Consider the following 18,385-nt stretch of genomic DNA (forward strand, 5'->3'; position numbering starts at 1 on the left):
GAAAAGAAACCGGATACAGGTGTAAAAACTGCCCAGGGACACCGTCTCTCTGCCTAGACCCTTGTTTTGAGCAATACCACACCAAGGTCAACCACTACACACCGGATATGGAGAGCTGGGAAAAAGAAATAGCTTGACAAAATTTATATAGACATTTATAATAATGAACTGTAAACAATTGTAAATATAATATAATTTTTTGGAATTTTTCAAGTAGTGAGTTCGTTATTTAAAAATATTTAGGTAAATGTCTGCACAAAACCTTCAATGCTTGTGAAAATAAAGCACCGGGAGGGATTTAAATACCCCCGCATAAATGCATGCTATATGCATGTAACTGAGCGGACGCAAATGGTGCGTCGCACACACTTGAGGGGTTAATCAATTTTAAGCGTTGTGTTTAAAAATGCTGTATCTAGCTCAATTTTTATGATAAATGGATAGAATTAACTTTGTTTATATCAGAAAAGAATATAGTGTCGCATATTATAACGGAAGATTTGAAATTTTTAATACAAAGTGTTATACTCTATTTTCAATTTTTTGTGTTTTAATTTTGATGCGTACTGCAAATGGTTTCCCAGTTCTTCACAGAGTTGTTCTGCATTATAAATTCATTTCTGTTTGTAACACTTGACAAATTTTAGCAGTCCCTGGTGTCATGAAACAGATGGAAGCAATAAAATCATTTGGTCTTCTGCTAGCACTGCTTACACTCTTCGGATTTTCGAATCTTTGACTGAAGGTCAGAAGATTGAAAGAGTGACTATTCAAGAGAAAGCTAGAGGGGTCCCTTCTTCAGTTACTAAGACCTTCCGTTAGAGCTGCAAAAGCTTATTGCCCCTTCTATTTGAGTGAACAGACAGCTGCATCGTGGCTGAGATACAGAGCGCGATCTGATTTGTGTGCGTTCATAGTGAAATCGAATACTGTAGTTTTATTTCAAACTATATATACATCAAGCAGGTAACAACAAAAAAAGGTATGTATATAAAATTTTACAATATATTTTTAACATACCTATCTGCAGAATCTGCAACAAAATTGCTGGATCGTGGATAAGTTTGGGCATAACTCATACGTATATTTTTATTTGCTGTTGTTCAGTTAGGTATTATTTTAATTCTTCTATTAGGGTTTTACTCAAGTCTCTCTGGTAATTACTACATTTAAAAATAAATATTTAGGACTGTGCATGCGCTTCTACTAGCGGCGTGTGCGCGCTCTTCCATTAGCGGAGTTTAAATGCCTGACTGGCCAAAACGGGGTACTTTGGCCACGACGACCTTACTCATGACTGGCACAAATGGGGCACTTCGGCACTTAAAGGTTAATAAAAAAGTGGATGGTGCAAGTACTTATGTTTGGATGTCATAGCCATTCATGAGCTGCATATAGTAGTTGTATATTTTTTTAAATGTCGTATTTATATATTGCTTATGATTGGAACATATGTTGGTAGTATGATTGTAACTTTGTAGATTTATTTTGTTAACTTCTATTACTGAATGACTTGTCCAAGTGTTACTATGTAGCAAAACAGATTAAATAAAATACAGTACAATACAATACAATACAACTACAAATCTATTATTCTCTAAATGAAAATATTGCTAACACAAGGCAGAACTCACAGCAAAGTATAAGACGCCTACAAAATGCCTAACACTAAGAAGAAATCACAGAAAGGCACCAGAAGAGCTCAACACTAAGCGTAACACATAGCAAAGCCCAAGAAGCACTTAACACTAATTCATCCTTGTTTACATAAAACTTTCTGTCAATAATGCAACTATTTATTTCTTCATTCACATTTGCTTTCTGATAACTTCTACAAACATGAAGACAACACCATACGTGGCTTGTGGGAACAACAGATTAGCAAGGGACAAAACTGCAGAAAAAACATAACAGTGGGCTTGCACATGGCAAGGGTGAGCCGCTGCAAGGTAAACAACTGAAAAAGGGTATTTTGCTTAGACAAGAGGATGATGCCCCTTATGAGGTGGAATTAAGAGTTTCATATAATTAAAGATTTTAAAGAATTTTAATTGGTTTTAAATGGAGTGAACTGTACATGTAAGATTTTAATGCACAACAGTTCAGTTCAATTGTAACATTTAAATTACAAAATGTAAAGTTACACACATGTAGAATGGACAATACTCATTGCAGTGTAGCAGGTTTAGCATAATGAGACACCTGAGGATGGCTGTTTGGTGCTGAAACATGAGTTAACAGCGATAGAAAAGGTGAATGAAGAAATAAATAGTTGCATTATTGACAGAAAATTGTATGTAAACAAGGTTGCATGTAGTAATGCAACAGGATGCTTAACAGTAAGCTGAACTCACAGCAATTGCACTGCCCTCACTGTCCCCACCATTGCCATCTCCTTCTGTAACTGCATCTCTAATTGTCACATTTCCCAGGTGCAAGATAGCTGCCAGAATCTTGAACATATCTGCTTGCTCCCGTTGGCTGAAGCCTAGTAGTGATAGTGCTGTTGTAGTTTCTTCAAAAGCTTCAGCATCATTAACACCCTCTATTATTGGGTTTTCACCTTGGTTCAGATAGTGAAATTCATCTTGGTGACCTACAAATTAAAGAAATCAAATCCCTTTTAGAGTATTTTTCTTTTCTTATAAGAAATGACAGCCTGTAGTAGTCTCATTGTGTCATGTATGTATTCCACAGCAACCAAAGGATAAAGTTTCATGGAAATTAACATGAAAACCATAACATTTTCAAGATTTCATGTTCTCATGCCAATGACTATGAGGAATCCTGTCTTCTTTGATGTGATGCCATGTAATCTGGTAGACTGTTATCAATGTTTAAGACAAATATAATTTCTCCATCTTCAGGGTAGGGGATTTGATTTCTTGTACCCTGAAAATGGAGATACTGATCTGCCAGAATACATGAAGAAACCAATATTCATCATACCACCTGACTTTAACTCCACCTGCATACCTCCTAATTTCTGACCATCAGTCATATCACAGTGCCCACAGAAACTTCAGTTGTTTTAGTGTCATTAGCTCCATTTAATGCATGGTTCCATAATTTCTTGACATGACATCCTTCAGAAATCTTTTGTTAATACCACTTTTGTGTATAATTCTGAAGTACAGTGAACACATGAATTTGCATTTATCTTTCTGATAGCAAAAACTGAAGAAGAGCAGAAAGAGAACATGTAAAACTTTGAATGACAAATCAGAAGTATACCTATGAGTTTTATTTGAAGCATTTCTTTGTTTGTTATAATATACTAAAATATAGTGGCACAATAATAATGTGAGGTTATGAAACACCTTTTAATTTCTAATAAGAACTCTTCATTACAGCACACTAAAGTAAAACTAAGCAAACATATTTCAAACTGGTCCGTAAGAGTAGAGCCTGCTCACACCTGCTATTCTGAGATCTATGTTCTCCTGTTTTAAAATCCTTTTATATGCTTAAAGAATTTTTTAAGTCCATGGTAGAGACTCTTCTGTGTGTTCTATGAAATAACTTACGAAGGTGCAGCTCTGGTAGTGAGTCTCTAGATGCACAGAGCTGATAGAAGATGTGGTAATTTCGCTCTTCAGCTGCCTGAAATACCACCCTGGACTTCTCCAGTAGGTATGTCCGCATACTAGCACCCTGGATATGGAACTGCTTGTTGAAGTGGATTTCAATAAATTTCCCAAATCTGGAGCTGTTGTCATTACGTGTCGTCTTTGCATTTCCAATAGCCTGTTGGAAAAATATATGCACATATTTAAGAACATATACTGCCACCAGAACATTAAACCTTAGAAATATACAGTTTCCTCCAGTTATGGAAATTTCAAACAAGAAGCAGCAGATTTTGTTTCGCAAAACATACTTTTAAAATGTTCAACATTTCTTTTACACTTCAATGAGTTATTTTGGATTTCAGCAGAATTTCTACTCACTTTTATGTATCTATATATACCATTTCATAAACATTGTCCCAAATATACTTAAGACACATGTAAAATTAGAAAAAGAGATGGTAAACAGATCAGGGTGGGACTTGGCAAGGTAAGTGCTCTTTCCTTCTCATCTGTTGCACATATAATTACACTATCATCTCTGTTACCAACATGAGTAGAGTGTAAGTGACTAGAAAAATAATTATTTGTTCTTCTAATGAAAATATTGTGACGTGTTGTGCTATGGATGACGCCCCTCCACCCCGCCAGCCGTGATGCGCCGAGCGGAGCCGATGTTAGCCAAGTCCCAGCATACTAGTCGCTATGCAATGCGAGTCAACAACAATGACGTAACACGGGATGCCCCCGGTGCTACACAGCAGGAAACAACTCCCGACAGCGTTGATAGCAACACGGTGCCAGACAGCAGTGGTGCCTATTACGTGGCTGTTTTCTGTGTTGTCCAGAACGAGGCTAAATAAGGGGCAGTGAAGACTATTCACAGTCAGTTCCGAGCAAGCCCACGAGTTAGTTACGAGACACAGTTCTCAAGTTCCGAGTTAGCCAGCAGTGAGTTCTCAGTTACCTGTTCTCGAGTTCTCTAGTTACGAGTCAGTCACCAGTTAATTTCAGTACAGTATTTGTGATACTGCCAATGGCAGTAATGTTGAGCTTGTAATTTGTGTGATTGTAAGAGCGAATGTGAAATAAAATTTGCTACATCCAATAAGGCGTGAAGTTATTTGTCACGTGACAATATATTTCCTTGAAGGTATGAGTTTCATGTAGCATCCATTTGCTGTGTTATGGCGTGAAGGGGGGGCGTGGAGGTACCTCCACCGTTTCTGCCACTGTATCTCTCTTAAGCAGTGATGACAGAGGACGTGGAAATATCCCGCTCTGTCACCCTGTTTAGTATGCTGCCACCATCTTGTTAATTCAAGAAATCCAGTAAGCTTATCATGGCTTACGTCACTGTTCTAGCTCCTAACTCGTAATTCGTCGGAGTGTTGGGAGGTCCTGGAGTCGACAAGGGAGAGGGTAACACTCGAGGATATGTTGGGTTGAATCAAACTCGTACACATCCCTAGCCTATTCTATTTACCTGCGTCGTTATATACACTATATACACTGTGCCGACGATTGTCGGTTCGTCTTACATTGAGAACGATCCTGCAGCGCCTCATTATTTCTACCTCCAGTCACCCTGCTGTCGGGTACTCTATGCCTTGGAATCACTGAATGAACCTAGACCATCTGGCTAGCCTATCTCTTCCTGGGTTTACACTTTACACTTTACACTGTTACACTTAATGATCATGGCTATATGAAGATGGTTTCACTTACTTGAGCTGAAGAAGAGGAGGCTCACCATCACTATCCAGCGTCCACTCATGGCCACAAATGTAATACTAATGTAATAATGACATTAATAATAATATAACAAAAGAATAGAATCGAATCGAATAGATTCAAATAGAATAGAATAGAATAGAATCATAAAATGATTCGTCTCGGGTTTATATAACCTCTGCTCGCTGACTCGTCGGGTTCCGGGTATATGGGTCCTCCTACTCTGACGTGATTTTGGGTCGGTGTGGCTTGATTATTGGTTGTTGATCGAGAAGGGGTTGACTCTTTTTGGTATGCCGCCTCCTCCTACTCAGCATTTTCCGTCTGCCATAGTGCTTATGGCCTACTTCACATAGCCCTTCCTCAGTGTCAGCGGTTTTTACGCTGCCGTGTTAACATTCTGATTAGTCAGGTATTGCTTGTACACTTCCTTGTAGACCCAAGTTTCCCGTTTCATGCCCTTATTACTGTTTTTTATTCTTACAGTCTAATTATTGTGTTTCAAATTTACCCAAAAAAACTACATCTACATGTACGTAACCTTTGCTCCATAACATGCTGTATTAAAAGGAAAGTACAATTTCCTAATTTAAATCACTAAATTAATTAAGAAGGAACTCATAAATCTACCATTATTTGCAAGCAGAATATACGTGGTGCAATCCTAAAGTTCCCGAAATCTATATAAATAAAAATGTAAATGTTCGTTTGTTAGCCCTCGATAATCTCCGAAAGTTCTTCACCGACTGCTTCGAAATTTTGACACAACATTGCATTCGAATGCGCACGTGTTTTTATATACCTACTAGCTGTACCCAGCCACGTGCGAATCCGGAAAGTATACTTCCATGGAAACGCAATAACAGTGGGCCGTTGCATAGAATTGCCGAAACAACAGACACGTTTCCCCGGAGATGAGAGGATAAGAGGTTCCGTTGCGTAACAACAGATGAAACCAAACACTTCTACAAGGTGTTCTGTGCTAGCATTTCCTAAGCAACAGATGAAACTAACTCTTTGATAAGGTATTCCCTATCCCGTCCGAACGCTGGCTATACGTATAAGAGAGTGTAGCTCCGGCGACTGTTCAGTATCACAAGGTCACAAGTATCACAAGAGATTCCGAGTGAAATCACAGCACAGATCCTGAGTTTGCACTCAGAGTTTTGGATTTGACTCTGGCAGCGTTTCCCCGGTGATAGACAACAGAAGGCTTATTGTATAGCATCCGCCTAGGTACAAATAGTCCAGCTTGGACAAGAAGCAGTCAGTCTCGGGGCAGATGCCGAGGGATACAGAAGAGAGTTTGGAAGTAACCGCCGAAGGATTCAGTCTTGGGATAGCTACCGCCGAATATAAACAGTTTCAATTTATTTTCATTTTGATTTAATTCTTTCATGTGACATTGCATTGGAATTGGGCTGTGTCATTTACCATAGCGTTCATTTCGTGAGTATAGTTTATTTTTCATTGTTTTTCATTTCGTTTTCTTAACTGTTTTCCTTATTTTTCAGTGCAATTGGTGGTGGGATTGAGCTGTGTCGATTGATCTGCGTTTGAATTGAAATATTTCATTAGACTGAGCCACAGCAACGCGTGGCCGGGTACAGCTAGTATATTAATAAAAACTATTACATCTTACCTAGATCCTATTCTGCACCATCACCTTCAAAGTAGTCCCCTTGGGAGCACATACACCGATCCAAGCATTTCTGCCACTTTTCAAATGCATCCTGGAAGTCTTTCTTTGTTAGGGTGTTTAGTACCGTCTGCGTTTCTGCTTCAATTTCCTCAACTGTATCAAATCTTCGCCCCTTCAACTTGACTTTCATCTTGGGGAAGAGAAAGAAGTCGCATGGAGCTAAGTCTGGCGAGTACGGTGGGTGGGGAACAACTGCCATCTTGTTTTTAGCCAAAAATTCCTGCACAATTTAAGCCGTATGCGATCGTGCATTGTCATGGTGGAGTTCGTGCGCCATTTCTCTGGACGTTTTCTCCTCATGTCCTCCCTCAAATGCCTTAGAACATCGTGATAGAACTCTTTATTGACTGTCTGATCAGGAGGGATGAAATCCTTATGAACAATCCCGTCAATATAAAAAAAACAGATCAACATGGACTTAATGCTGCTCTTGACCTGTTGAGCTTTTTTTTTTGGCCGAGGTGAAGAAGGGCTCTTCCATTGCGACGATTGCTGCTTGCTTTCAGGGTCCTAGCCATAAACCCCACTTTCGTCAGCAGTGACAACTTTCGAAAGAAAGTTTGGATCCTCTTGAAGCTGTTGCTGAAGTTCCCTGCAGACTTCCAAGCGATGCTGCTTCTGTTCATTTTGCAGCAGTCGTGGCACAAACTTCACCGCAATCCTCTTCATGTTCAGTTCCTCTGACAAAATTCGTTGACATGTACCATAACTTAGTCCCAAGGTGTTACAGAGGTCTTGGATGGTCAGATCCCTAACTTTCACGACATTTTCTGGTGTGGTGCCAGTTGACGGCCGTCCCGAATGATCATCATCATCAGTCGATGTTCGGCCATTTTTAAAACGCTTATACCAGTTGTAAGTTTGTGTCTTGCCTAAACTGTTTTCACCAAAAGCTTGCTTCAACATTTGGTGCATTTCTGCAGCGGTTTTCCCAAGTTTGAAACAAAACTTTATACAGACACGCTGCTCTCTCAGGTCAGCCATCGCAAAATGGAAACACAACAATGGAAATACGTTCACCAACAATAAACACAACCACTCAACTCGACGCCGCTTGCCACACTGATTCAAGAAGGATGTGTGAGGAGATCACCTAGCGGTATTTCGATGTACTCATAACCATTCGCGCGCAAAATTCAAATTTCGGAAGCTTTTGGATTGCCCCACATACATATGTAGTATGTATTGCAAAGATTAAATACTGAGGGGAAATTAATGTTTCCTTTTTACCTCCATAATAGGACTTGAAGCCAGGACTTTCTTTTCAACCTGTGTTTCTGTGGATGAGCCCCCAACAGTTGCAAAGTACCTCATGGCATATTTTGCTGATACAGTCTTTCCAGCACCTGATTCACCTGAAACAATAATTGATTGGTCCTTCTCTTCTCTGAAATGAAAAAATGAAGTAAAATATTAAAACAAAGTCACATTATGAAAATACATTACTTCAAGACTAATTTCTAATAGTCTGCATAGATATTCAAACCAAGTTAAGTATCATATTTTTGCTGTATGTTGAAATACAGTGAAATATGTCTTTAAGAAATGATCATAACCTTTATAAACTTTATGATGGGGTGAAAATCTGACAGTACTACCCAAAACAGTTTCAGCCAAGTGTATCAAAAGAACTTCTGCTTAAGGTGCATCCTCAGTGTCCAAATCTGTTGATCAATTGGTAATTTTAAACTTCCTAACCACCTGCAGAGAAGACAGTCTTCCTTGAAAAGATAATAGGTACTCAGCCTGTCAAGGGACCACTTGCTCTTACTGAACCCATGGGTTCAACACCATGTTCATAAAAGTTTGACACTGGACCACATCTTGAGCCTGACATCTATACATAGTCCACACCTCCAAACCCTATTTCTCCAAGATTAGCTTTAGTATTACCCTCCCACATATATATAAGTCTTCTGAGTGGTTCTTCTGGTTTGTGGTTAGTGGTTTTTGGGTTTCCTGACTATAATGCTGTATTTCACATGCACCATGCTTCTCAACATTCTTCATTTCATCACTCTAATGACATAATTTGAGGAACAAAAAATACGAAGTTCATAATTACATCATTTTCCACACCTTTTTTACTGACTCTCTCTTGAGTTCAAATATTTTCAAGACCTTCTCAAACTGACAATCTACATTCTTCACTCAGGCAAAGTTTCACCATCATACAAAACATGGTACAATTTAAGTTCTGTGTATAATTTGAGGTTGTCATGGTGGTGATAAAGATCACTACTATCTTCTGGCTTATGACGCCGTGTAGTCTGGTAGAGGTTTATAGACATTTCATAGGACATACTGCTTCCTTCAGGGAGGAACTAAATCAAGGAAGCAAACAAGCAAGCAACAAACAGGAAGAATAGTATTCCTTAAACAAGTCACATCATGGCATTATATGACTTTTGCATAAAACAATTTTAATGTGATGAATAATTTTAGGATTTCAAGAAAAATGCAAAAATTCACCACTGAATGTGAAAATACAATTTATTCTTTAAACATAATTTAAATTAATGTAAGATATTAAAATTAGATAGAGTTCAGAATCCATTCCCAAAGAGCATGTATCGATATGCATGGCATCTCCCTAATAGCTATGTTTCATGCAAGAAATGTATAAGAACTGCAAGGTCAGGAAAACCGGCCACCACAAGGACAGAACCTGGGCTCCACATTGTGAATCAGACATGTTAAATAGGAAGCAAATATGCTTGGTTAATCATATGACTCACATCACTAGACAATCACAGTTAAACTACCACCACCTTTAACTGGGTTACTAGAGAGTTATCGCCTCCATCCAATTCTCACATTACAAATACATGTGATAACAGACGATAGTACAAAACTTCCATACAATGTACTGTTCAATGGATGTAAATTATTTTATAAAAATTAAGGAAACTAATCATCATTTTGGGTGCAGAAATGAATGTATATTGAGAAAATGGATTACCAGCTTTCACTTCCCTGTACACAGATACAGAATGTTATACCAAAACCTACTTGTATGGGCATACTAACTGGACATGTGGGTCCCTCAATGAGTGGCTGAATTCTTCCACAAAGTGCCAATACAAAACTACCATAACACTTCAAGTAGGAAGTTATGGCACTACATAAGAATTTCTACCTTCTATGAGTAGAAGTGACTAATTCATTTCATTTCTGCTTTTCTTCATGCTGCAATCTCTACAAGTGATATACAGCTTTCGGACACAAATTTAACACAATACAGCCATTTTAGTTACAATCAAATACTACCCTGGGGTGTGTGTACATATGAAATGTAAATTTAATATCATACTATCAAGCGTATCTTATATAATCTATGAATTCAAATAGATTTAACATTCATTAAGCTCAAGCATAAAATATCAGTATCACCAATCATTCACTTTTCTAATTTCAGAATGATCTCCCCATAAACTAAACAAAACAAAGAAAAGAGTATCATTTTCTCCAGTGGCACAGTAAACCATGCTTATGTTCAGTAAAGCTAATTCTCTGACACCTTAATTAAAAATACAGCCATTAAAACTTACATACCGTTCCAATTTAGTGTAGGCTTCTTCTGCAACAGCAAATATATGAGGGTCAAGGTCACCCATGGCCTGCCCTCTGTAGGCCCAAACAGTATCACTGCCGTAAATTGGCAGTTCATCATAAGGATTGATGGCAACCAATACAATACCTACACAATGAGAAGACTTTTTTTGATGTTACAGTTTCTAATACCATGCAGCTACAAAGATATGATCACAAAATGTAACCAACCACATTTATATTATACTGATGACCTATTAATGACCAAAAAGCATTTGAAAATGTGTACCACTTTGACAAGAGTATAATAAAAGGCTAAGTGGTTCTATTTTGTGAATGTCAAGTAGACATTAATTGTACATGACACAATCCACACCAAGACACAGAGTGCAGGGAAAAGAAGAGGGGCTGTCACATATTTCTGATTCCATGATAGAAGACTGTTAAACTGCACTCAAAATCCTCAGGATTACTGGGCTCTTGGGCTTTGCCCATTATCTGCTATTCTATAAGACACTGAAGAACACACTGTATCAGAAACTGGATCTGTTACCATCCTCAGGTGAGGGGTGGGAGACACCTATTCTGTTGGGTCTCTTAGAGAGTTAACAAGCTGCTTTAGAAATGTTGTGCTCTTCTGTATCTTTTAGGATACCAGATGATGGAAAAAGTCCAAAAACCGAGTAATCCTGAGTGTTATACACCATCATCAGAACCCTTTACAATCTACATGAGTTCACAACATTTACAAGTGCTTCATCTGTTACCAGGCTACCTTCACTGCCTGAGTTCTGAGAAGCCCTTTTTTTTCAATACAGAGACTGAACTTTAATGTGCAACAAGATACAATATCACTACAGCAGGTACATTAAAAGCATCAGACACAGCCTTCATTACAATAAACACCACTGATACTGAGAGTAGCAAACTTGGGAATATAGATAAAAAATTAAAATAAACCTAATATAAAACCCTAACCATCTGCTGGGAATATGGCATGTCATAAAATGTAATACATGTATAGTGCGTGCTTGTGACACATGCTAACATACTGATCACTAGTCTGTCTTGAATATGACTTGTTCAAAGAGCAGTACAGATACAGCCAGGGTAATTCTTTTTTCATGAGTAATTTAACAATGATATAACAGTGTTAAATAATGAATATTATTAGTGGTTTCGGGATATGCAATAGCTCAAGCGGTTAGTCGCTGGCTTCCCACCGTGGCGACCCAGGTTCGATCCCGGGTCTGGCCAAGTGGGATTTGTGGTGGACAAAGAGGCACTGGGGCAGGTTTTCTCCTAGTACTTCGGTTTCCCCTGCCAATCTTCATTCCACCAATTGCTCCACAATCACCCTCACCTGTCATCTGGGGCTGGTACAATAGGCCAGAAGTGGCCGCAGTACAAGGGACTTAGTCCCACCCCACTAGAAATAAAAGAAAGAAAAAAAGTGGTTTTGGGATGCACTGATTTTCAAACTTGCTTTCCTGAAAGGTAAATTCTTATAATATCATAACGCTATCCTTGTTAACAGGCCATGGAGGCCCATAACATTGTGAGATGTTGAGGATGCAACGTTTTCTAGGCAATCATCTCACAAATGGCGGTAAGGCTGTCAGCCTTGTGCACCGGCCGCCCTTTACCCCCAGGAAGGTTCCTGGTATTCATTTCTGTTAGAGGCTGTGTTGATCCCAGGGCAATAGAACAGCTGGAAAGTTTAGTTCAATTGAAAAATCCAATGACCTCATCAGGAATTGAACCTGTGTCCTTCCAGCATGTAACATAGTGCCTCAACCAACTATGCTACTGCGTGCCCTCTCTTAGAATATCATAATTGTGTTACCTCTGTACTGTCCCTTGAAGATAAATCTCACAGCTCATATAATGAGCAGCTTGCCAACTTTTCAGCTATGACTTTTTAAGAAGGCATAATAGCTCAGTCGATATAGCAACTAGATTACGAACTGGAGGACAGATGAATCAGTGTTCAATTTCAGGCAGAACAAGAGACTGGTCTCTCCTCCACATATTTGAATCTGGTTCTGGGGCCCACACAGCCTCCTATATAATGGGCACCAGAACTCTTTCTTTGGGACTAAGCAGCTGGGGTATGAAGCTGACCATTCACCTCCGTCAAGCGTCAACATTAAGGTCCAGGAACCTGTACCACCATCCTCCCATAAGACTTCACAGTGTGGTGCTTAATTACGTACAGCAAGAACTTTACCCTTATCTTTTGGGGCTTTATAATTAAAAAATGTAATAAAGGCCATTACATTCTTAATACTGTCTATATTCTGGAAGCAGTTACAGAATCCATCAGTCTAAAAGTTGTTTAAAATTTTTGGAATCTAAGTCCAAGTGTAATACTGGAATGAGGTCAAAAAGGACAAAAAGAGTGTCAAATATATTCCACTGTAAGAAAATTATATTACATCACCCAAATTCAACTTACCACAGTATGTGTATATAGCACTCTGTCTGCAGAATCGAACTTGTAAATTATAGAGAACAGCCGGTTCATGGAGGTATGACAATGATGTGAGATCATTCTCCCCTATCAGGATGTCAGGGTTTCGTAGAGGTGGCAGGTCATTGTCTGATTTTACCTTGAGATCATGTACCTATTAAACATATTAAGGCAGTGAACAATGTAGCTTATCAAATTGACCCTTTCAGAAAACTTATTTTGATTATTTCTCATAATCATCTTTATAACACATGGATGTCAGTAATATGAAATATTGCCTACTGACAGTCAAGAATGAAGCACTGCTCTGATTCTGACTCAACTTACAGTTCCATCTTCTGATTTGACTTTCATTGATCCTCCTGTGTAGTCTCCGACAACCTCAGCCCCTTCCCATACTTTGTCAGGATGTCGGATCCATACCCGAGCACCCTGAAAAATACCAGAAACAATCTCTTATTAATAAACACAGAAACTGAAAGAAAATCAAGCAACACATCCCCATATAAGCAGCTGTAATTTTGCTTCCCAAATATCACAGAACTCATTCTCAACACTACCGTTCAATGAATCATCACTACTTCCGGCCATCAATAAGCAGCAGTAACAGGAATGTTATGACATGACTGTACCAAATGTTGAAGTCATTTATTAACACTCATGTTTTGTGTTTGGGAGGTCATCACTTCAAATCACAGCTCAGAGACATCCCATCCTGACTGGAGTCTTTTACTGTTTTCCTCAGCCTCTCCAAGTAAATGCTGAGATAATACTCAAATAAGGATACAAGTGATTCCTCGCACATTCTTTTCAATTCCTTATTTGTTAAGCATTCTACCTCTGAGGTATGCTCATACCTCGAGTAGATGAGTAGATAACCTTATAAGAGAAAGTCCTGTGTGTTCAATGAGTCCTCCAGTATGGCAGTTTGAGGTACCACTGTATTCTAAGAATAGAATCTAGTGACTTCCTGATGACAATGTAACAATCAGCATCAATACTTGATACTGCCATACTTTCAAAGATGTTTTAGACAGAGTACTTTGATCAACACTATGCAATCTGAGCTACTGAAACCATCATTAAGTAAATCACAAATACAACAAACATGACACAACTGTGCTGCATATTGTTTACTGCTTGGTACATGGAATATAATACACATTATTCCTTAAATATTCAAATGTTACAATGCATGCTTGGTGATAAGATATACAATCAAAGGCAAATAAAAGAGATTAATTAGAGTAAATAACTTGTGATTACTCAATTTTTTTAATTGTCTGACATCTTGTATTCCAAAAGAATACTTTTGCAGTACTAGACGATGTGCATATTTCAGAAACTCAGTAGTGTGAAGTGTCATACAGAACTGTCAGAACGCTTCAGAAGCAATGCCACAGCTCCTGCTGTTAGTTATCGGCTTCCACAATGGCAACTCTGGCTTGATCCCAGGTCAGGTCACGTGGGATATATGGTGGACATAGAGATTTTGAGTGGGTTTTCTCTGAGTAATTTGGTTTCCCCCACCAATTCTCACTTCACCAACTGTTCCACATTCATTAATCCTCCTATTATCCAATACTATACAGTCTTCTAAGATCTGAGGTTTTCATGGCTGTGACTATGAAGAATGCCATCTTCTGTGATGTGATGCCATGTAGATCTTGGGCGAACCACACAAGATCTACATGGTGCCACATCACAGAAGATGGCATCTGCTATACAGTCTTGATACAGACAGTGTCATTAAATAACCAGCTAAAAAAAGCCTTTAGAACTGATTTAAAGTAAAGATGTTTAAATAAAAAGCATGCACTTGCTTGAACTATACTGGCTCACATTGATATATAAATTCATAGATTATATAATTAATTACACATTCAGCCATCAATGCAACCAATGTTTATTCACACTACATGTTTCGACCCATAGCAGGTCATCTTCTGGTGTTCTCGGTTACACAATTAATTATTTCACTGCAATGCACAATCCTATTTGAACGTTCCTCACCGCTGTATGAGTGTTAATTACTATATTCTTAGTTTACATGTATGTGCTGTAAAGTGGCTACATTCTATTTACACTTCTTATTATTAACTTATATACTACCTATTCAAAACTGAATCACAGGTTCAGCATTAGCCACACTATGACATATTGTGACATGACAACCCAATGTCGGAATAGTAAGGTCAGAATAGATGTTTACTGCTAGGCAACGACTTTGTAAACACATTCCTGTGGTAAAGAATATGCAACCAACAATCAAGTAACTTCCATTGGTATGCAACAGCACTGTAAACAGGCCTTCCCAACAGTACAGAGGCTGTTTCCTGCATGGTCCATGCAAAGTGGTTATAAAGAATAGTTCAGGTGAGAAGAATCGGGTCAAGTTTTGAAAGGCTGTGTTTCCTGCGTGGTCCATGCAAAGTGGTTATAAAGAATAGTTCAGGTGAGAAGAATCGGGTCAAGTTTTGAGATGCCAACCCACCAGGATATGAGCTTGGGAGCAGAGGAATTGAATTGAGTTTGCAGTTGCAGAATAATGGCAAGAAAGGAATTAGGCAGTGAAAAGATGACTTCATGTGTGATTTGAAGTGACAGTGAGGCTGTCATAAATCCATTGCCAGGATACAGCTAGTGAAGACTGAGAACCCTAGTGTGTGTGTAACGGTATTCCATAAAACGTGTAGATCAGCAATAGCACTCTGTTGCCTGTAGTTCCCGAGTTGTGTGTATAAGGTTTTAATAAATCCAATCCAGATCATGCCTATAAGTCATGTGCACCCCTACACACGACAATATTTTAAATTTTTGTTGCAAAAGTTTTTACTAATCTGAACAAGATGACAAAAGGGGATGCAGGACAAACAACGTAATTTCTCTCAGTTTATTTATGAATGATTTTTCATCTACACAGTTTACATAGTATCCAAAAGTATGATTTTGCTTCTTTATCAATTCTCTTAACAGAGCTTTCTCAACTGCACAGTTTATACAGCAGTAGATAAAAGCATGGCTTAAACTGTTTATTGCTTTATTCAGCAAAGCCTTCTCAACTGCAAGAATTATGTAGTGCCAAATATAAGGATGTATGAACCACTCTGTTTCCTGATTTCATTAATAATATACTGTCAACTCCATAGGTTGTATAGTGTCTCATAGAAGAATTACTGCATTTGTTCTTTGGTTTGTTTAAAAATATATATTCCATTGCTCTGATTATTTTGTCTCATATTCAGAGAATAATGAATTGGCAAGGGTGTGGAAGCACTTCATCACAAAGTATGCATCACAGAAAAGTTAGCCTGAGAGTCAATATTCATTAACAAATTACAAGGTGTCATACAATAAACCTGACACTAAATTAAGACACATGGGCTCTAGTACTTCAGGGTGTGCTTGTCTGTGTAAAGTCTGCAACAAGCCCCTCATGAACATGTACTGTTTAAAAATTTAAATAAATATAAGTAATTTAAAGGCAAAGAGAACAACAGGAGTGCTAGCCATTATAAACAGTCTGTCTGTGTACTCTTTGCTTCTTGTCAGTATGATATAAGGCAAGGAGGAGATTTACTGTGATGTTAATTTTCCACATGGATGCTGACAACATGATTACATTTTCTCAATATGCATCACTACCTTACCTTACAGCATTTGGGTCTGGGAGGTTATTCACCACCACACCAGGCATCTCAGACACAAACTCCTAGATAACAAGTAACTGGAGGGAATAATATCAGTGCTAAGGAGGATGGTTGTGGTTTAATAGTGTATGAGTGTCTAGCTTACAAGCATAGTAAAACAGACCCTAGTTCATAACAGAATTGAAACAGACAAACTTTTTGAATTATTCTAAATGAAAAGTTTTAAAGAAATGCATCTATTAGCTTCACCATGTCTGTCTGTGCATTCGGACATTACGAATCAAGAACCATGGAAATGATTTTCTTGAAACTTGAATGTTCAGTAGCTTTGTTCATATATTCTATAACAACTGATTAAAGTGATACTTTACATAAAGACATATACATTTCTGAGCATATTTTATGTGTAACTTGCTAAATACTAATCTGACTGAAAAATGTTAAAAAAAAAGTTGTCAGAGAAAAGTGAAGAATGCACTTTATGCCCAATATACTTTCTGTAAATGTTAAAGCTTGTGAGAAAAACAAACGGTATTCTTAAAAATGAGAGATAATAATGGCACAGACATCCAGAACTGTGACACATGCCACATGTGTGCTGAGCAGTACACACTTTACGGCTTATTTTCCTCCCTTTCTCATCTTATTTGCCTTTAACTTATTCCATACATATCTTGTCCAAAATCGCTCATTCTTTTGTATCTGCAAAACGGATGTCCACTTCTGTGGTCTAGTGGTCAGAGTTCCTGTTTACAGATCCAGAGGTCCCGGTTTCGATTGCCGGCGCTATCGGATTTTCTGAGAAGTAGTGGGTTTGGAACGGGCCCATTCAGCCTCGTGACTATAACTGTGGAGCTATTTCAAGGAAACAACGGCTCCGGTCTTGGAAACCGAGATTAACGGCCGTAGGAAACCGTTTGGCAAAAACCGCGGCGGTCGCTCGGTCGGTATAGTTTGCTTGCGGACAACAGGCCACGGAGTTTGTTTTATTTTAATGACAAAATTATATGAGTAAGAAACACAATTATTCTGTCCATTTTGACCAATTTCTCATTAAACTGTTCCGTTTTATTTGCGGTAATTTCAAAACGGTTTTCTCTCTGTATTCAAAAGACAGAAATTTTTTCAATAAACAAAGGTTTCTACTTAATACAGGTTCCAATGTCAATAGATTTCACTGTATAAAGCAATAAACAAAAATCGTTGTTGTCCTCTGGACTATTGCACCACCCGGTCTTGCAAGTGATTTCCAGTACTTCAGAGCAACATACTGTATCCATTACCACTACACTGAGAGACAGCATGTTACACCAAAACATTGGTAACCATCTACCGGGCAGATTGCAACATAACTCAGAGGACCACAACATAAACCTTTACTGCCATGAGAACATCAAATTGCAAAGAACTCGATTTGTCTGAACTACGTATACGCAGAGTGAGTCAAAAGTCCCTGTACACCTGGCATTGAGAATGAAAATATTCAGACAGCCACTTCACATTAATTCATTCAATCATTCATTCATTCATTTATTGTATATTATATAAATCTATATACATATATATAGAACCAGTCACACAGTTAATATAGTACAATACAATTATAAATATATGTGTACAGCTTATAATCATTATAATAGATTAAAAAACATGTGTTAAATTTACAGTCTTACATCACTATACATAAAATTATGCAATATTAAAA

At 38.2% G+C, this 18,385-nt stretch overlaps 1 protein-coding gene across 1 annotated transcript in view; it reads right to left on the reverse strand.

The window, feature by feature from the left end:
• Positions 1–18,385, reverse strand: part of LOC111864726 (unconventional myosin-Va) — a 113,778-nt gene that overhangs the window by 53,588 nt on the left and 41,805 nt on the right. Inside the window, exons 2-7 of the mRNA XM_023852212.2 lie at positions 13,358–13,462; positions 13,016–13,184; positions 10,561–10,705; positions 8,236–8,392; positions 3,528–3,747; positions 2,355–2,596 (exon numbers count right to left, since the gene is read on the reverse strand). Of these exons, the coding sequence (XP_023707980.1) occupies positions 2,355–2,596; positions 3,528–3,747; positions 8,236–8,392; positions 10,561–10,705; positions 13,016–13,184; positions 13,358–13,462 (1,038 nt within the window). The remainder of the gene's footprint in view (positions 1–2,354; positions 2,597–3,527; positions 3,748–8,235; positions 8,393–10,560; positions 10,706–13,015; positions 13,185–13,357; positions 13,463–18,385) is intronic.

This window comes from Cryptotermes secundus, unplaced genomic scaffold (genome assembly GCF_002891405.2).
Source record: "Cryptotermes secundus unplaced genomic scaffold, Csec_1.0 scaffold522, whole genome shotgun sequence".
In the NCBI taxonomy this organism is placed as follows: Eukaryota; Metazoa; Arthropoda; class Insecta; order Blattodea; family Kalotermitidae; genus Cryptotermes; species Cryptotermes secundus.